Genomic DNA, 21,341 nt, shown 5'->3' on the forward strand with positions numbered 1-21,341 from the left:
CCAGTATGATAGGCATGCATGTGTCCTGGATGAATAAGATCAATGGAATATGAGGATTCTAGTAATGGATTGATTAACTTTGTGACTTTTGTACTGAGCATTACAGGCAATAATGAAAAGGATATAATTTCAGTATGAATGCATGATTTATGTTTCAATTAAGTATTTAATTAATATTGTCTGTAGAAACTAGGCCTAGTAGAAATCACAGACTTTCTGGTGAGGAAAAGTGTGAATGGATTATGAGATAATTGTTCCTAAATATCTGTTCATTGTTCAGTTAATGTTTTGTAGAGGTGCCATGGTGGAGCTTCTTGTTTCGTCTCGGATTAGCCGTTATGCAGAGTTCAAGGCAGTAACTCGTATCCTTACCCATATCAGTGGTAGATTGGAACAGGTAAGTGCTACATCATTCATGCTTTCATCACATATATATGTGACTATCTGTTGCGTTATTCTCCATTTCGGATATGGATTTAATTTGATGAACAAATGTGTTGTTATAAAACAGGAAAGGAATCATTTGTAGATCACTATGGCTTGTAAGAAAGACTCCATTGTACATTCAGGTGCACACGCCAACGCATGTGCAACGTTTCAAATGGAAACAAATACTGTTCATTCAATCACTTGATGGGCTGATGTTTCAGTGATTTGTTATTGATTATTTATCCTTGCCATGAAAGTTTTTAAGCAAAGGAACATAATTATCGACATCAGCATCACGTCCCTTAAAATAATCTTATCATTGAGAAATAATTGCACTGAAAATATGTTCCTTAGTTACAGGATGTCTTCTGCTTCCACAGGATTACTCCCCCATGTGAGGCCAGCGAAACATTACATAATCTTTTGTTGCACTCGTATATACCAGATCCTGAGAAGTGCTTTTATGTGTAGTAATGTGTTTCATTGTCCGATACACAGTTGACCTAAAACTTATGAGTGTCATCTGTAAGCCTCCTAATCTCTGATGATACATTATTGACAATATTTGAATCAAGGGTACTCTCTATTTGGTTTGTACAAAAAACTTATTAGTAGCCTGTGTATGTAGTGCATGTACATTTATTAATGGACATATAAATATAAGACAAAAGTGACAATTGCGTTGGATTTGTTAAGCCTTTGCTACTTGTATATACATGTATATATATATATATATCAAAATGTTGAATTACATGATACTTGCAGGTACCGTGTTCCCGGGCAGATGTTTTCAGTAGCCGCTATGTCTCTATGCTGGAGAAGAGAATGTTAATGAAACTTATAGAATTTGGTCTTGATCATGAGAACAGGCAAGATGAGTATAGAGGTAGGTTGGCTGGTTCAGATGTACGTCTCTTAATCATCTTTATATTTATTTTATGCATGTATAACAGGGCTAAGCAAAACATTGTGTATAAAATTTGGCTGTTTGCTGATTGTCTGATCTTTTGTGCAGTGAATGATAATTACATGGATATGTGTTTCACCCTTTCATCCTCAATTAATTTTGATTTAAAAAAAAAAGTATTTCAATTCAATATATTTTAGCAAATCATATACCGGCAATTAATACATCATCAGAATAAAGAATGTACATTGTACACATGTATGTTAACAAAAATAGTCATCAAGATAATTATTTGATTTAATAATAATGGGGAGGCGCGATAGCTCAGTCGGTAGAGCAGTGGTCTCGTAATCCAGTGACCCGGGTTCGAAACAAAGTCGATTCGCTAGTGCCCTTTGGTAAGGCATTAATCCTCATTACCAGGTCCCTCAGAGAGGACCTAGAGCCGTTGGTCTTCTGGTTGCCTAAATACTTACAAGCTGTCAGGTAAAATAACCACCATTAACTATATATCTAAGTTAATAGTAAGCATATACTCATCAACTACAAAGATGTTTGGATGGGCTGGCTTGTCAGAGGTGGCATTATGGTTACTATCTTAGGAAGCTGGAGGTGTGGGAAGGTAGTAGAGCTCTCAAGACCACTGACGATAGATTAGTCTGTCCACCCATCCAAGTAAAGGAGGTGATCCCACATTGACAATACTTGTACTGGCATTTACTGGTACTGGACATTATACTGTGCTACATGCATGGATGCTTACATGCTCTGTGCATTTATGTTCTTTAGGTAGAACCAGGTCATAATGTCCTAGGTGTATCTACTTGAATGTTAAGCTCCACCATAAAGACAACAATATTCTGCTAAATCTGAACTATTGGCTCTGCTAGCTTCTTTGTTTCTGCAGCATCAGGGAAACATGACTATTTCTATGTGATAGTTTAGATTATATCTTGCATAAAAAACTTAGCGGTTTTTGATTTGTAAAAAGTGTGTCACATGATAAAAAAATAATCACAATATTTTGAAAAAATTACTATTTACGGCTCCCATGCAGATAATCACCTCCTTCACTGTAGTGGGTAATAATAATAATAAGTTATGAAACTGCATTTCCAGTGGGCCCTGCATAACATATTACTACCCTTCTCCAATCTAATATGCTGAGTGCCTAGCTAGAAGGCAGGAGGTCCCATTGTATAAGTCTTTGGTATGACTCGGCCGAGGTTCGAACCCACGACCTCCAATTCATGAGGCAGGCGCTCTAACAACTGAGCCACCATGCCCGGTAGACAAACTATCATAGCCTGGGTAATTCTGGGGGCTATTCTGTCATCTCGCACCTTCACCTTGGATAGGTAGTAGCCCAAGATTACGTCTGTGAAGACGTATTTTGTTCCATTGTCTGACTAGTTGGCACTTATTTGCTTGCTACAGTATCACATGTCATTGAAGTTCTGGCAAACTTGATTCAGGTGTTACATGAAACTTCAAAGAATGATAGTTATGAGTATGTACTATATGTCATAATTAATGACTTCCTTAAATTAAAGTTCTCTTTTCCTCTAAATGCAGATTACATGGACAAGCCCTTTGCAGACTTTCTCCAATCTCGCAAGCTGAGTCCAACTCTTCAACACTTTGTGATACATTCCATTGCCATGACTAGTGCAAACACACCAACTCACAAGGTAAAGTTGTAACATGTTGTACAGTTGTGTTGTTTGTTAATAGTTGTCATGTGAGTTTGAGGAAAAAATGTAAAAATGAGAGCAAGTCTTATGAATATCCAGGCACCATGGATTATTGATAAAAAGCTATCAAAAGACAACAAATTTGTATGATAAAGCTGAATAATTATAGATTTTTAGGCTAGATAAATTAATTCATTTTTGGACTTTGAAATTGAATTTTAGTATTTTCATACTTCATACGTATATATATCTGTTTGGGCTGAAAAAGGAAATGTTTTTCATTCCTAGTCTACTTTTTTCCTTTATGAATTTTTATCTGTTTTTTTGTTGTTATGTGTATCTAATTGGATTAAATTTTATCTGTGAATTCTAAGTTCTAAAACGGTTTATATTCAGAGTATTAAATAGTTAATCAGCTGTAATGCACTGTTTTTTGTGTATGTCAGTGATAGATACATAATTTGATAAAAAGTCATAATGAAACATCAGACTTCTCCAAATTGCACACGATCCAAAGCAATATTTTAGAACGTGGCCTATCATCTTGTTTATACAACAACAAGGTCAGATGTCTCAATTGTTGCTATGGATCAGGATTGAGGATACCAATTCCATTCTTACATGATGCCACTTTCCATTTGTTCCATTTGCAGGCACTTCAAGCTATGAAGTATTTCCTAAGTTCATTAGGTCGCTATGGCAATACAGCTTTCTTGTGGACACTGTATGGCAGTGGAGAACTTCCCCAGTGCTTTTGCAGGTATGGGTATTCTAAATTTTTTACAGTGATTATGCGTTGATATATGTTATTTATTTTTCTACCACATGCAAGATGTGGGTCCTGTAATGTTAAATTTACGGCTGTTTCTGCAAATATATATATAGTAAGCAAATAATTACTGTTGGTGAAGGTGATGGGACAAACTATCACTTCCGAGGCGATCTGGATGTAGCTATCTTTTCGAAGCGAAGCTGAGGAAAGATAGCATATACATTCTGATCGACGAGGAAGTGATAGTTTGCCATTGCCTGAAACCAAAAGGTGATTTTTTGATTTATATTCCACATCTAAAACAATTTAACTACAAAAAGAAAAGGATGTGTATGCATCTACGTAAAAGACACCTAGGCTCAAATTAACACCAAAAAAGTTAAAGTTTAACCCAACCCCTTGACGGTACGTTTCGTGCATGTGTTTTCTTTAATTGCGCCCATTGGTAATGCGCGCTTAATTACGCCTGTTTTAGTGCGCTTTTGGATAATCTTCAGTGAAAGTGCGTAGCACTGTGTAGATAGTACCTCTGTCTTCAGTGAAAGTGCGTTGCACTGTGTAGATAGTAGTACTATCTACACAGTGTAACAAACTGTTTGCTTCTCCCATCAATAATGGGCGAACTATCTTTCATCACGTGATTTACTTTTGACCAATCGTAGAGCAAGATTCTTAGTAATGTGGAATATAACATCAATTAACATACCATCTATCAATTTATACAAAATCAGGAATAAATACAACATACAAATGAACATGAGTACAAAATGGTAAAGGCCTAACATAAACATACATGTGCATCATGCACCCAGAGAAAGTCGACCAGTACTGCACAGTACTGTACAATGCAAGACATGCATGCAAATTCAGCGCTGTAACATTAGGCATATTTTAAAACTGCACCAACCCCAAATTATTATCGAACGGACCAGATATAAAAATATATTATCAATTATGATTTGTACATCTGATTATGCCATGTAGACTTTGCTAATAAAAACTGAAATGAAATGAAATGAAACCCAACACCTGTAAAATTTGAGAGTAACTTTGATCCAGATTAACACTGATCTTTGCATTTCCAGTCAAGTGATTAAGCCACTGAACTGCAACACCTCTACTAATCTTCTCTTTTCCTGTCTTTCTATCTCCCTACTTTCTTTTTCTGCTGTTGCAGATCTGTGGTATAATTTATTTGATTTCATCATTATATTCATGTCTAAATACTTTTGTAATGTGACTCAGAAATTATATTTATATTGTGTTGTTATTTACAATCTACCATGAAGAGCCAGTGGAGTGTTTAACACAGTGTTAAGCCTTATCAGGTTCTCGAGACTTGATACCTTTTTATTGTTTGCACATACATAGAATATAAAACAAATGGAGAGCAAACTTATTATTCAATATTCAATTCAATTCTTATTTCATTTCCAACAGAAAGATAAACAAAGGTATTTCATATATTATATAGACAACAAAACTCAAAACCTCAAATTTATAATCCTGACTTATAATCCCGACAATTTATCACAGAAATATGTATAAATTATACACACATACACCCCTACGTACACTTTTACATACACACAAAGTTGTAATATTACAAACAACGATAAACATCATTTATATTACAATTGTTTAAATTTGATGCCACAGTCTGAACACTGGCATCAGATTTTTCCCAAAGGGCACTGAAGACTGGCCATGTTTCAATTCATTACCAATTTACCATTTTGTTTGTTTTGAAAGAATGTGTGCAGTCTTTGGTGGCATTTATGTTCTTCGGACCAGCATTAGCAGTATGATAACAGACTCTGAAAACAAGTAAGTGATACGTTTTCATAACCACTAAATAGCTTTCAATATACATGTACATGTAGAACAATATTCCTTTTCATTATGAAAAAGCAAACAAGATACTGGTAATGTTTTATGTAGTTGTGTTGAGGTTAGAACAGTAATAGTTTCTCAATTAATTTATTATTTCATTGCTATTGCCCTTTTCTTCCAATGTTTTCCTTAGCATTAGAGGCATCATTGACTCTGAGGGGAAGAGACTAAAGTGCAGGTATGTAATATTCTGTATTCAATGTTATACTGGTTAGAGAAAAGAGATATGCTTCAACTTTGATTTGATTACACTGTAGGTTGGCTCAGATTAATACATGTACGAAGCTGTCTAAACATTCTGTATGGTGCAATTATCTTTTAAATCTTCCAACCTTGTAGTTCTGTCGTGATGTTTTTGTTAATGGAGTGATATAGGGTTGGGATTTTTTCCTTCGAAGTAGGCTAATAAATGGACTCTTTTATGTGATCACTCAATGCCAAAGAACCTTTGAATAATTAGAAGAGCAGACATTCTTGAGTCTGTGGCCCTGTGCAATGGTAACAAGGCGGAATGGTGGCCATGTGCACACCTGGGAGGGGGCTGTTCACAACAGATCAAACAAACAGAGTTTGAAACGTACATGTCTCCTGAGTCCATCTAATCTCTCTGTTCTGAAGACACATTAATAACCAAATATTCTGACAACTATTCTATATTCCTTTGTTCTTCTCAGAAATCTCATTCTGGAACACAGCTATGCATATGGCGAGTCAAAGCCATATAAAGCCAGGTAAGCTTTGTTCAATGAAGATCATTCATACCAAATCAGACTCCTTGCTAACATTTGTTTACTTGTTTTCATCTTGATTACGCTAAGGTGTCGTGTTATATTAAAGGGTTCGTTCACTTGATTCCCATTTAAAGGGTTAAGGGTCCGAGTACCAGCTTGGCATTAATGACCTTTGGCAAAGAGCCATTCTTTATAAAGTTACATAAATGTATCCCCAGTTTCTCACATTAAAACGATTCCCTTTGACAAGAAATGATTTATTCCCCAACCATAATGCTTTTACAGAGATATTCAAAAACACCCTTTTTTTTTATTGGTCACAATCTTTACTGACCCAATGTTCAACACTAACAAAAAATATTGTTTGCTTATTTGTGGAAAATTACTTTCAAACCATTAAGAGCAATCCCACCAAACATCAATTAAAAGTAGAAACTTGCACTCTGAAGGAAATACAGGTAAAGTAGGTTTGAATACCAACAAACCAGACCTCTTTTTGTGCAAGGGTAACACACGTGGCTGATCTGATTCATAATACAGGTGTAAAAAAAAACACAAAACAGAACGTCAGAACAGGTAATAAAATGAGCAAATTTGATTGATTGATTGATTATCATTTATTTAACATACAACACACATATATTAATTGTTAACATGTATGGTCACATAACATCATACATAGAAATAAGGGTCATCATAACCACAGCTTGAGCTCACATCCTTGTAATTTATAAGACAGAGAGAGAAAGATCAGGTATGAAAGGGAATGAGAGAGGGAAGAGTTTTACGCAGATAGTATCAAGTCTGTGGGTACCAAACACCTTTATAACATTCCTGGCAACAGATTTGTTTTTGTTATTTATTACCAAAACTTCTGGTTGCTGAATTAAAGGGTTATTCAATATAAATAGCAAATTACTCTAAGAGAAAGCAGAAATATCAGAGAAGTAGATTGGTGAAAGTTTCATTTCAATGACAAGTACATATTTCTTTTCCTTTCCAGTTACCTGTCTAGAGGAATATTAATCACTGACAGATCTATCAAGCAATCAACAACTGAGCAGGTAAGATAAATACATTGTCATTATTTATCTTGCATCAACAGAACTGACAGAAGTGTTAGTAGAGGTGATAACACTGTCTTCCATGCTTAAATAGTACTCCACTTGCTTGCTTAAGTCGGGTCAACTGCCCGAGCTGTGATGGCTTTCCACACATTCCTGTCCAGCATGGCTGCTTTAACCTCTGACAGTTCAAGTCCTGTATCCTTCTTGAGTAGGTCTGTATAGGTAAGATGAGGTCTTCCAGGTTTCTTCTTCCCGTGTTTAGGTTTTCAGAGTAGAAGCTGAGACTCCACACTGTCAAGTAAATGCTCTAGTCATGCTTTTGAATATTTATACTCTGCTAGCTACAGCTACTTGTAAACTAGTCTTTCTTTTTAGACCTGTTGGTGTTCTTGAGTTTGTGTCCATAATGGATGTAAATAAATTTGATTTACCATTAATACATACTTTAGTGGGAATATCTTTTTTATGCATCTGAAAACACTAAAAACTTAAACAGTGATTGGAGATGAAAAAACATACAATTAAGCATGGTTAAAGATGATGAACTATTCCCAATATTCAAGCATTCAAATAATCTCTCCATCATTAATAATAACTAACTTGTTATGATATGATCCTGTTTTTATTTATCAAAATCAATAAAAACTAAACAAGTCCATACTCTACTAGACAGTCCAACCACATTTGAATTCCTAAATATAAGAATAATTTTCCCGTACCACAATACAATTTTGTGGTCCTTAACTGTGGAATAGACTTGGGTTGGAAATAAAGAATCGCCCATCCATATCTAGTTTTAAAAGAATATATAAATCTAATCTTATTAAATCATACACTCTCCGAGTCTGTAAAGCGGTATGTTTGCCTTGTTTTTTCTGTCTTCCTGTTGTACTACCGTACTTAATTTATATTTAATTATTCATATAGTTTGGGGACAAGCCTTTGATAGGCCTTTGGCCTTTGTTTGTTCCCCACATTTTGATACTTCTGTTATGTTGTGTTATTTGTTTGAATTGACTTTGTATTGTAAATGTTTGTTATTGTGATTTTTTATCAAAATGTGAAAATAAAATAAATGAATGAATGAAAGTCATTTTCACAACATTTGAGGGTTGGGAAGGCATATTTGGCACCAAAACTCAGCAAAAAGAGAGGAAAGTGGACACTCTTTATTGTTCAAAGCTTTCATATGAAACATTGATAAAATATGACGAAATAAAAATATCGGATTAAACAAATATCGATACTCTACCAACATCAATTAGAATCCAATATTTTACCTTCACCCTTGGATGGGCACATCCATTTAACGAAGTCGGAGGGGATATAGAAACGCGCTGTCCGCCCCTCCCTGCGTGCGACCTTGCGTCTGTCTGTGCGTCTGTCCGTGCGTCCGTTCGTAACAAATTTGATTTCCGATCGATAACTTCAGTAATGTTTGACGGATTTAAATGAAATTTGACATGCAGGTACATGATATCAAAATACAGGCTAAGATCGATTTTGGAGTATGTAGGTCAAAGGTCATAACTCATTAAATATGCGAAAAAATACACATCTGGTTTCCAATCGATAACTTCAGTAATGTTTGACAGATTTTAATAAAAATTTGATATGAAGGTACATGATATCAAAATACTGGCTAATTTCGATTTTGGAGTACCTAGGTCAAAGGTCATAGCTCATTTAATATGAGAATCTGGTTTCCATTCGATAACTTGAGTAATGATTGACAAATTGTAATGAAATTTAATATGAAGGTACATGGTATCAAAATACATGTACAGCCTAAGTTTGATTTCTGAGTATGTAGGTCAAAGGTGAAAGGTCATAGCTCATTAAATATGCAAAAACACCTAATTATATATGTGAAAATGTGGTTAACTTCCTTGCCTAGTAATATAATAGTATAGTCCAATGATCTGATGTATATAGGCAATTTGTACCCTGCGAGGGGATGCTACGCTTTGCGTTGACTTGTTGTTAAATGGCTATGCTCTTTTATGTACGAATGGAAATGATTTGAATTGTATATCACCTGAAAAAGATTAATTTATGTTTATTTTGATATATGAAAGAAAACTTTATATTGTATATGTATTTGTAAATCTTAATTATAAAAAGTGTGTACTTACTTTTTAGTGGAAATAAGATACTATTTTTACTTTACAGAAACATGACATTCACTAAGCACTGAGTTGAGTCAAATTATTTTTCTTTTGAAGTTCTGTTTCTCAAAACAGGATCATATCATAACATTGTCTGTAAAACTATTGATGATGGAGAGATTATTTTGATGTGAATAGAGGAATTTTGGTCATTCAAGTGCAGATACTTACAATGTTTTATTGAAGAATTTGATCTGAGACTCATAAATGAAACTTCAGTGTGTGGTGAATCTTAAAGTGCACCAATCAAATAAATAGTTTGTGTACAGCTTGATGCAAACAAATTCTGCCTAAACTTACTCTTTACCCAACATTCTTTTGGTTAACACTTAAAGGTAATACAAAGTTCTGGTATGGGGTCATGAATTTGGTTCAAATGAACATATTGGAAGCATATACGATCCTACAATATTCAGTGATCGTTGTCGCCGTCGAAACCGACTCTAAAGTTATGAAATTGTAAATAAACACTTTATGTTGAATAGCTCCCTCTCAAGGTCAAGATATTAATTAAGCTATAAAACAATGTCTATTGACTAAAATCGACCGATTAGCTATTCTCGTTCGAAAATTATATAGCACAACTAATTACTCTGAGATTTTTATGGTTGCAGCTACCATTGTACGGCCGTAGGAGCTATTTGAAATTTAACAAAATTTACCGGGAGCACCGGTAAATCTTTATATTCTATTTTTCTCGAAAGCAGAAGTGTTTTAGGGGCTAAAATTTTTTGTGTTTTTAATACATCCACAGGGGCATCCAAATATATCAAAATTGTAAAGAATCACATCCACCCATTTTTCAAAATGTCCCAAAACTGTGTAATACCTTTAACAGTTCAGGAGCAAGGAGAAATTGAATGATCACATAGAGCCCTCTGCACAGAATCCAAATTAGACATTGGTTCATTGCAGACCCTTTTATATTCAAGTGCATAGAGGTACATCAGTTACTTAACTCACAAATCATTTTTGTATTTTTAGAGAGTTTTATAACTAACAATATCTCTTGATAGATGTATAAGAAGCTCAAAATATCTCATCTCTCCCCTACTATATAATTATACAGAGACGAGAGGTGTAGCATACACCTTGTAAGCAAACCTTATCATACATGTAGGTTGTAACTGTTTTCTAAAAAATGATTTAAACCCCACTTTTTGAAATAGCAAGTGCTTTATTTTGTTTTTCTGTTTAGATCACATTTCTCACGATACCACCATGTGATGACAGAGACCAACCTGTTCATGTGATTGAAGTAGGGTATGCAGCGTGTGCAGCCCCACCCAACCTATGTGAGTTTGATGATTCACTCTTTAATCATATTGTAGATCAAAATCAAAGATACCTGAGAATGCACAATTTAAATGTCAAGACTTTGTTGAATAATTAGAGTTTCATCTCCATCTTTAACTTCTTAGGTAGGAATTTGGATTAGGAAATAGTAGAGAAATGCTTCTCCTGTACAATGAATGAAGCCATAGAATATAAATCTTTTGTACAATGAATCTTCACCTGTTCTCTAGTAGTACTATGGGTCTCTTGAGGTTCTTTGCTATCTAAAAGAAAAGCTAAAACATTTGCCACTCTCCACCCAGGTGTTAAATGGGTACTCGGTAGGATGTGAAAGCCAATGTAGTATGCTTAGCAATTTGAGCTAGGGAATGGAGAGAGTGCATACATTGTGTGCTGGCAAGCCAGAATCTGATGACCGGGTTAATAATGTAAAGCGCTTAGAAACTATCATATTGCCGATGTATTAAGCACTAAGCAGAAATATTATTATTATTATTGTTAACCCTTTGTTTTTCTTTACTTTTAACTTCAAATAATAGATTTTCTAAATGGAAACTGTCAACAGAAACATACTATACTCATTTTTATAGATCCATAATTATAGATCCATAATCTATTACCCACACACAGAGTTGAATATGAATAGCTATTTCCTCCACCAGATATTGTGCACCTGACTGCTAAAGCCAACAGCAAGGGTGTGTCAGCCAAGGATGACTTACAGCATACAGTACAAACGTTCTTCCAAGTAGCATCGAAGGGTAATATCAAGTCTATTGCCTCATTCATTATTATCTTTCTTGTATGGATATTCATATAATATTGAATGAGTATTAAAGATACAGTGGTATTTCTCATAAACTGAGCATATTTTTTTGTTTACATATGTCTGTATTACAAGCAAAAAGTATTGAGAGTGAATGTGATACACCCTTGTAGTCCACAAAAGAAAAGCCACTCACTGTTATAATTATTAATTTTACGAAACATATAATTTCCACAACTGTAACCATCCTTTTTGCATTAATATCTCATATCAGTTACAGGGTGAAAGATCAGTGATTTGTTGTTAATTTTATCAAGCATTCTGCAGCACTTGTATCCACTGTCTGTGTCTTTGCATTTTGCCTATTCAAATGCTTTTTCCAAGGCTGTTTTATTTTTTGATACAATGAAGTGATTATTTCATATTAATTTAATGACTTCTAATCTTTGCATATAACTTGGAGCAAAACTTTGTTTTTCTCAGGATACGTAAAACGGCATGTAGTTTTATTTTTCAAGGAAATTTTTCATATCTATAATTTACTTCATTTGTAAGTCTCCTCCAGCTATAGCATTAACTCAGGCATTGTGAATGCCAATGTACAAAATGTTCACAGAGCTTGGCTAGTTTGTAAAATTGACTGCTAGGGATTTTGGGGAGTACTGTGTCCTAGTCGCAACTTACATATAATAAGTTATAGTATGTTCTGTAATTATGGGCCATTGTGTTTTCCCTTGTGTTGATGAATAGAGCTTGCACATGTGCTTTATTCTATCGGGGATAAATTATGCCTTATTATTACATGTAGCTGCCCCTAATACTAATATATGTATTAGATGTAGATCTACTAGACTAGCTGCATGCTAAAGAACATGCTACATGCTAAAGAACTTGTTCAATGGTAGACTCTGCATGTATAATAAAGCTTACCTAGTACCTTCCACACAGAACTTTGCAGAACTTAAAAAATGTTATATACCTTGATGACTTTTATAATCTGTATGGTATTTCTCTGAAATGAAAGAAATTTATTTATTTATTGTCTCTAAGTCCCTATCTATTAATTGATATGAAATATTGAATGGAACACACACACTTTTACCCTTGAATTGTTTTGTGTGTTTTAGATTGTAAACCTACTGAGCCGGATACTGATCAACCTCACATCCTCTGGTCAGTCTATTTCTCTCAAGAAGATGTCACTGACATTGAAGATGATGTTCTCAAAGGCACGTTACCTGGCAATGTACATGTAACCTCTGGAGCAGGAGGATCAATTGGATTTGATCATGCTGTATCACAGGTATGAACAAAGTTGATCAAAAGTATTTGTTCATGATCAAATCAGTAAATCAAATCTGTAAACCATCATTGCTTCAATGTCAGGTTTCTTTATCACATGATCTCTGACACTAGGTGATGTTTTTCTCAATGTATATTTACATCTGATATTATGCTATTGATAAGTTACTTAATTTCTCAACTTTCTTAACTCTTGATATGTCACACAAATTATCTCTCTTTACAACATTGTATTTACCATGGGATAGATATACCAAAGGATTTAAGATTTGTAAAACTGTTTCCAGTGCAGAATGAATCTTTATCATTGTTAGAAGGGTTGTAGTGCAGAATGAATCTTTATCATTGTTAGAAGGGTTGTAGTGCAGAATGAATCTTTATCATTGTTAGAAGGGTTGTAGTGCAGAATGAATCTTTATTATTGTTAGCAGGGTTGTAGTGCAGAATGAATCTTTATTATTGTTAGAAGGGTTGTAGTGCAGAATGAATCTTTATCATTGTTAGCAGGGTTGTAGTGCAGAATGAATCTTTATCATTGTTAGAAGGGTTGTAAATATAGCTAATCAAGACCGGAAATGGGTAATTTGCAAAGCCATTGTGTTGCAAAAAAATCCCCAATCCTTTGATCAATTGGTACCTATTGTTTTGTGAAAAATTGCATGTATGTCAAACAAGCATGCAGAGACTCATGAGATATTCACTATGATAGAGTTAAACTTGAAAATCCCTAACATAATGGCACCAAAATGCTACTGCTATCAAGAATATTGAAGTGTATGGGCAGTGATCGAGGGAATAGTAAATAGTATATGGTAAATAAGCACGTTACAATGATACTCAATTCACATGTCAGATTAAGTAAAATGTGAGGAACCTATTGAAAAGCGGTGCTTGGATTAAATAGACATTGTAGATCATAGGCGTAGGAAGCTTTTTTGAAGCGAGAGGGGGGGGGGGGGGGGGGGTTGAAGCACTCACCCTGACGAATGTGCGGCACGAAATCCCTTTTGGCTGGGGTCCAGGGCCTGCTTAAGGATTCTAGATTCTCTGTGGTGCAATATCAGCTCGATTTTAGTGCATTTTATGACATTTTTTTAGAACAATCTACACGCAATTCATCATGAATTAAAAAATACCAAATGGAAATTGTGAACATTTTATATAGGGAGTAAACCTTTGAGATTTAAAAATCCCCTCTTACCCTGGACAAGAGCCGGCAGAGCGACTTTCAAAGTCAACAAAAAATGGCACTTCCTGGAAAAAAGGGGCACCTACAAAGGGAAAGTTCAAAGCAAAAATATACAATTCATAGACACTTTTAGGCCATATTATACCCCTACATTGTGATTAGATTATCAGGGATCATTTCATCGATTGTATCTCTCTTTACATTGTCCAAGATACTGCTTAGTCATCATACTTTGCAGTTGGGTGTGATGTTCTGAATGTTTGCAAGCAAGCAAAAAGTTTAAGATTTGTGAAGTCGCAATATGAAAAATTACATCTTATTTAAAGAAAAAAAATCCTAATCATGAAAGACTTAAAAGATCTTTATATAAGAAACAAAATCGTGATAACTTCAAAAGCGAGCAAAGCGAGCAAAGCGAGGGAGCGAGCTTTGGGAGAAATCAAAGGAAAAGAGGAAATTGGGAATACATTTTATGGCGAGAAGAAAGGGGGCTAACATCAAAAGGGAAAAGGACACTAACCAGTATTTTAAAAATGCACAAAATAAGGGGTTTTCAGCCATAACTTTTTTTTTGGGGGGGGGGGGGGAGGGGGAAGGATATTCCCGCCACCACCCTTCCCGGTTCCTATGCCATTGTTGTAGATGAAAAACTGTGAAGTAGTAGAGGAAGCCGTAATTCAGAGGGGGAATTTAAAACACAATGGAATGAGGAAATTTGTACACAAATACATTAGCATTAGTCACCTGGTTAAAATGCATATCACATGAGCAAATTAGTTAGCAAGGCACCGTTGAAAAAAACATCAAGTGTATGGATATAATATAATAAACGAAAGCTCACGCTGCATTTTTTTCTTTCTCTTCTCTTTCCTTCCCTCCCTACTTCAATTTTTTTTTTTTTTTTTTTTTTTTTGGGGGGGGGGGGGGGGGGGGGGGGGGGGACAGAAACACTGAGAAGGGGTGTTTAACCCCCAAAATACCCCCCCCCCCCCCTTCTGCGTACGTGCATGAGTAGCAGACATTCTAATACTAGTATCAATTGTGACCCTGCACCACTAAACCACCAAAAATTCACCTGTAGTGTGGTTTTTGATTAGGGCTTTATATAGAATGATGTAATTGGTCAGGGTAGTCAAATTTGAGCTTTCAGCATTTCCTGAAAGAGTATCCTTTTTTCTATGTAATTACAAATGTGAAGCACAAAACAATTTAAAAGTGGTATTTTGGCTGTAGTATATTTTTCTAATTTTGAGTTTGTCGTAGTAGTTTTTATTTATTTACAACCCTTGCTACGGGTCTCATTTGTTTAATCTACAGTAACTTTAAAACAGTGTAAGCTATTACATTGATTCCTTGACAAAATAAATAACAGGAAGTAACGGTACTTAATCTGATCTGATTATCCCTTCACAGAAATTGCTAGAGTTTTAATTCTCCTTTTGTCACCTTACACGCGACCTTGGGAGTCAGAGTGCTTAGGTAGCTTAGCGAAAAGACACGTCCAGAATGCAACATAATAATTGTTGAAAATCATATTTTCATCACATAGAGATAGATTAAGCAAATATTTAGGAAATGAAGCTGCTGAATATAAAATTTTATTCAGATATGTTAAAAATTAACTTTCATTCACAAACATCACCAACTATTACGCCTTTTGTGACTTTTCATTTCGCTAAGCTAAGCTAAGCTAATAATAGACTTCAGATTTTATACACCTTTTTCTCTACAGTAACATTCTATTGGACTGGACATGCTTGTCTTTGTTTTGGATTGTGATGAGTAATATATCATTCTAAAGCTGAGAATCTCCTCTTCCAGAATCAAACTAACTAAATAGTCTTCTCTAGCGACCTTTTGATGTTTTGTGACGCAGGGTCACAAATAGCTTTTCATTAGATAGTGTTCTAATGGTTAAATTGCTACCGCAATAATTAGATAATTTGATAATTGGTGCATGTTTATGCATTGTGTATTACACTCATTCATGCATGGTAGATTGTGAATCATATATGAATTCTATCTTTGCATCCATGCTTCTCTGGGTGTGCCTGTGAATAGCAGCACATGTTTTGATACACGAGGCAAATTGGTATTATTTTGAGTAACATTGGAGATAAAAGATCGCATTAGTACCTCACATTTTAAATAACATTAGTGTATGTAAATATAGAGTGACATTACATTAAAAAGAATTGCCAGGGTGCAATATTTCATCCTGGGCTTTCAGCCATAATGAATGTAAATGTCCTCAGGAATTCCATTGCCAGTTAATCTCTTAAAAAGAAAATCTGAAAAGCATTCATAGATCCATGCGATCAATCTCAGTGGTATATGCATATTATCTCAATTATTAACTATTGAAGGACTCAATATGATATGATAAATGCTGTTTTGTAGGAGGATTCCATAATGTTTGTGTGTCTGATAAATCTCTGTGTTTCTAGGCAAAGAAGATCTTTGAAAAGCTGTGTCCTGGAGAGGAGTTTCTTCCTCCTGCTCCTGATCCAGAAGATCTAGTATTTGAAGACTCTGCCAATGAAAACACATCCCAGGTACTAGCCTTGCTCTATCGCTATAGAATGAAATACATGTGATGAGATACATGTACCTTGAATCAATTTTGTATCTTCTTTTGCAACACAATTTGGATTTGTGTATATAATAGATGTTTGAACTTTAAAAATGTATGTAATATGTGCCCTTTAGCCATCTAAACACTGAAATATGCTAATGTTATACTACTTTGCCGATCTTTTAAATATCTGAATAACTCTTTCCATAGTTTATCAATATTTGTCTTAAAGAAATGATTGGTACAGTGTACTAAAAACATCAAGGAATAGCATTCAATATAGACATAAATAAGCTTTCTGTCTTTCACTCATCTGAGTAAAATGCAAGACTGATCAGAAATCAGAAACTATACATCCTAAAAGGGGAACTAAAAATAATTTGGTGCGAAGTATTTTATTCAGAATTATCTCATTAGTTACTGCTCATAATACAGAGGGCAAATTTTGGTTCATTGTCTATTTCATGAGAGCAAGTCCTTAACACTGCTGGGGGGTGTTCCACAAAGATCCTAAGTTAAACTTAACTCTAAGTTGGACTTAAATATTATAGAGAGCTATTTGTAGTCTTAAAATAAAATACATTCAAAAGCAAACATTTAAGTATTTTAGACTCTTTATAAATTCCTCATCAAGAACATGAAATCTCCTTGATAATAGAAAATTGTATAATATGAATCAATATTTGATGCCTTTTAAAATAACTTTTACAAAATAAATTTCATAGATGCCTACAGCTTTCCATAATTGTTAAGTCCAACTTAGAGATAAGTTCAACCAGGGAGGTGATAGGGAAGGAGTGGAATCAAGCTACTCTCCTTTGATCCCATGCTCCAAGCCACCGAAAACGTACGCGCTAATCTGCAACTGTTGACCAGGTGGTGAGATAAAAGAGCACATGAAATATCAGGATTTAGAATTTCTACATCAGAAAATTGTGTCCCAGCAATTGTTCGCTGTCCCTTTCAATGATTTCTCATCAATTGTTGAATGTGTAATGTGTAGAACAAGCGAACACATACTTGTGTAATTTCATCTTTTTTTCCAAATGCAAAAATACAAAAAACATGCGAAAACACGCATTAGTAAATTAAAAGTTATCGAAGATTGTAAATCATCGATTAAATGACGGGACATTAAAACATGCGAAAATAAGCGCATTATTCTAAAATATTGAGTTTTTGTCAGGGTCTAATTTTTCTTTTACCAACTCTGGCACACAAATCATAGGAAGGGCGGAGTACTGAATTTGAAAAATTGTTTGATGTAGTATTTCCAATACAATCCCCATATAAAGTTTATAATTTACACTGATATTTTGCCGGTAATTTGATATTTTGTAATAAATGTAAAACTGGTGCTTGGCCTCCAAATTTTCCCGCAGTGCAAGAGCGGCTCGGAGCATGGAACTTCAAAGCCAAGTGAAATGTTACACATCCCATTGTTAGGCTTTAGAACTCACACGTGCGTTTGAATAAATTACAAGAGTTTCCACTCCTTCCCTATCACCTTCCTGGTTCAACTAACAATCTTTGTGAAACACCTTCCAGGTCTTTAAAAAAAGAAAATTTCTCCCTAGTTGTGTGAAAGTTATAAATTTTAATTGCATGTCTTTCCTCCTTGGTTTCTTGTTGACTGAAAGGCTGGTTTTGACAGCAACGGTGTAGCTATAGAGGAGAAGGAGACAGTCACACCAGAAGAAGAGAAGGAGACAGTCACACCAGAAGGGGGGAAGGAGACAGTCAAAACAGAAGAAGAAGAGAAGGAGACAGTTACACCAGAAGGGGGGAAGGAGACAGTCACACCAGAAGAAGAGAAGGAGACAGTCATACCAGAAGAAGAGAAGGAGACAGTCATACCAGACGGGGGGAAGGAGACAGTCACACCAGAAGAAGAGAAGGAGACAGTCACACCAGAAGAAGAGAAGGAGACAGTCACACCAGAAGAAGAGAAGGAGACAGTCACAACAGAAGAAGAGGAGGAAACAGGGAAGGAGACAGCATTGTCAGAAGAAATATCTTGAGACTCTTTTGCTAGTCAGAAAGCATCAAAGACAGCAAGGAAGAAAAGAAGGAAATCTGTTTCCAGCTTTTATATTAATGATGCAAACAGGGATGTTCAGCAATAGCTGTGGAATAGATAAGAGGTGTAATCTTAAAAAAGAAAACTACCATCATGTAACCCTGATGCTTATATTTTATTACGCTCATATTGATCCATGAATTGTTACAGCATTTAACTATAATAACATTATTGTAATTTGATGATATTTTATGGTTGCAGTAGTAGCAATTTTTTTTCTTCACATGCTAGTCTTGTTTGTAGTGGTAATAATAAGTATAACAAATGTCATGGTAAGATCATTTAAATTGATATTGAGTTAGCCTGTACGATTTATTATAGAGAAGAAGAAATCGATTTAGAAATTAAACACAGACGAAACATTTCAAAGCAACAAATGAAAAAATAAGATAAAATAAAACGCCAACACCAAAATGTGGAAATAATACAAATCCCATTATGGAATTACTAAAGTGGTTTTTCTGTGCAATATTTGATATTTTGAATAGATTGCTGATGTATGTAAAATGTTTGTAAAATGTCAAATCTTTTATTTCAAAATGTATCATGCTCCCAATTTTGGTAAGCATCTCCATTTTGCGTAGCCAAACTGGGCAATACTAAGCTCCACTTTCACCTAGTATTGTTAATTTTATCTGATGCCGTTTTATGTCAGAACACCATGGGAGTAATTTTTAAGATACATGTATATGGACAAATCCATAAATTAGGGACCCACTTTGTGACATTTTTGGTGTCCCACCTACATAAGGAACCCATTAGTATTTGTGGCTCTGAGTAAAGACTTAAATAGTGGAGTGAGAGTGTTAAGTGATTCTAAGTATGAGGATGCATCATTATGCTCGGAAGTCGAAGACCAATCTCACTCCACTATTTAAGTCTTTACTCAGACCCACAAATAAATGTGGGTTCCTTATGTAAGTGGGTCACCAAAAATGTCACAAATGGGTCCCTAATTTATGGAATTACCCATTATAGAACAGAATCCTTGTATGATCAGCACCCACTAACGGGCCACTTTGAGTTGTGTGTGTGTGTGTAATTCACATTCATGAATATGATTTCTATTGCTAATCAAGTAAAGAAAGGTATTGGAGATACAATTTTCATGTAACAATTGAGTTCTTGCTTGAACAACCTTATTTTTTTGATACAATAACAAGAACAACAACATTAATAGAAATTTCACTTCTTATGTAGTATAAACAGTATAAAACAAAAGTTAGTACACCTTCAACAAAAAGTGGAATATTGCAATATATTATATTGTGTCTTCTCATGCTGATCTCCTTTCTACTGCGCATTTTTCTTTCCTCATCTTCTTCTCAACCCCACATGCAGCTCATCATTTTGTATTATTTTCTGCACCCCTGATCTCTCACTTCTTTTTTGGCATTGTCTACTCTTTGTATTATGACCGTGTTCTTCTATCTTTGTCATGTAAAGTACTGTCTTGTCCTGTTCTCGTCTCTGTTGGCATCCCCCTTTTCCCCCTATTTTGTAGTTACGGACTTATTAATCTGATTACTCATTATTCCTGAGTATCATTTGAGAAGTCCGCACTTGTACAAGCATTGCTTTTAAATGGACCCTTCTGTTACCAATATGTATATAATTAATTTGTAATGTTTTGTTAGAAACATAAATAAATTGAAATTGAAACTTGAAATATAACTTTTCATGAATTGATATTAAATATACTAACCTTAAACAACCTTTAAAGCCCCTCTGCACTAATTTGGCCAGGATGAATTATAACCTCCCTGCATGGTCACTGACAGGTGGTTATCTCATCAAATTATCTCTCAATTAACATAAGAAAAAGGGGACCATGGAGGACCAATGTTCACCAATTAGTTGTTTGCTACATAGAAGGCGCAGGTAGCTTTAAGTAGTGCAGTAGGGCTTTACGTTAGACATACATGTAACAACTCCCCCTCCAGTTTGTGTTTTAGAATGGGCTGGGTTTGGATGTATGTAACTCTAGCTTTTTTCCAGTAATGCATTTTCTCCTAAGAACAAAACAAAGGATCGCTTTTATATTTATCAACAGCTCTCAGTAATATGAAAATTGCATTTTCCCTTCAGGACTTCAGAATGACATATTTCACTGTAAAACACCTGGACGATCTGCATACAAAGGCTTTGGTCTACTTACTTTTGTTGCTACAAATTTGAAAAATTTCCTTAGTATGCTTTACTCATGTTATGAAATAAATGGTTTGTACCAATACACATATCACACAATGTCTACTCTATCATTGCTATAAACCTAGCTGTTTTGTATTGAGGTTACATTAGAATTTTAAATTTTTGTAAGGGTTGTACTTTTATTATTTATTTGACCAATCAGAAAACATAAAATGAGTATAACAATCAGATAATACATAGACATTTCATAATACATGCAAACCACTTTGTTAGTTATTGAATGTACACACTGAGGGTCTAGCTAGTCCGGCAGCCAAACCC

At 34.8% G+C, this 21,341-nt stretch overlaps 1 protein-coding gene across 3 annotated transcripts in view; it reads left to right on the plus strand.

The window, feature by feature from the left end:
• LOC100891770 (rab proteins geranylgeranyltransferase component A 2) overlaps nt 1-19,448 on the plus strand; it is a 33,847-nt gene extending 14,399 nt beyond the window's left edge. For 2 of the 3 annotated variants that reach the window (XM_031000516.1, XM_031000517.1), the window contains 13 exons: nt 281-397; nt 1,195-1,315; nt 2,912-3,027; nt 3,684-3,790; nt 5,555-5,629; nt 5,829-5,873; nt 6,370-6,426; nt 7,430-7,490; nt 10,860-10,956; nt 11,620-11,718; nt 12,851-13,026; nt 16,662-16,769; nt 18,430-19,448. In XM_031000516.1, coding sequence (XP_030856376.1) covers nt 281-397; nt 1,195-1,315; nt 2,912-3,027; nt 3,684-3,790; nt 5,555-5,629; nt 5,829-5,873; nt 6,370-6,426; nt 7,430-7,490; nt 10,860-10,956; nt 11,620-11,718; nt 12,851-13,026; nt 16,662-16,769; nt 18,430-18,810 — 1,560 coding nt within the window. In that variant the 3' untranslated portion in view covers nt 18,811-19,448. The remainder of the gene's footprint in view (nt 1-280; nt 398-1,194; nt 1,316-2,911; nt 3,028-3,683; nt 3,791-5,554; nt 5,630-5,828; nt 5,874-6,369; nt 6,427-7,429; nt 7,491-10,859; nt 10,957-11,619; nt 11,719-12,850; nt 13,027-16,661; nt 16,770-18,429) is intronic. The other variant, XM_031000518.1, reaches the window with a different exon arrangement.
• The last annotated feature ends 1,893 nt before the right edge of the window (nt 19,449-21,341 follow it).

Source organism: Strongylocentrotus purpuratus, unplaced genomic scaffold, assembly GCF_000002235.5.
Source record: "Strongylocentrotus purpuratus isolate Spur 01 unplaced genomic scaffold, Spur_5.0 spur5_scaffold_6, whole genome shotgun sequence".
NCBI classification, from domain to species: Eukaryota; Metazoa; Echinodermata; class Echinoidea; order Camarodonta; family Strongylocentrotidae; genus Strongylocentrotus; species Strongylocentrotus purpuratus.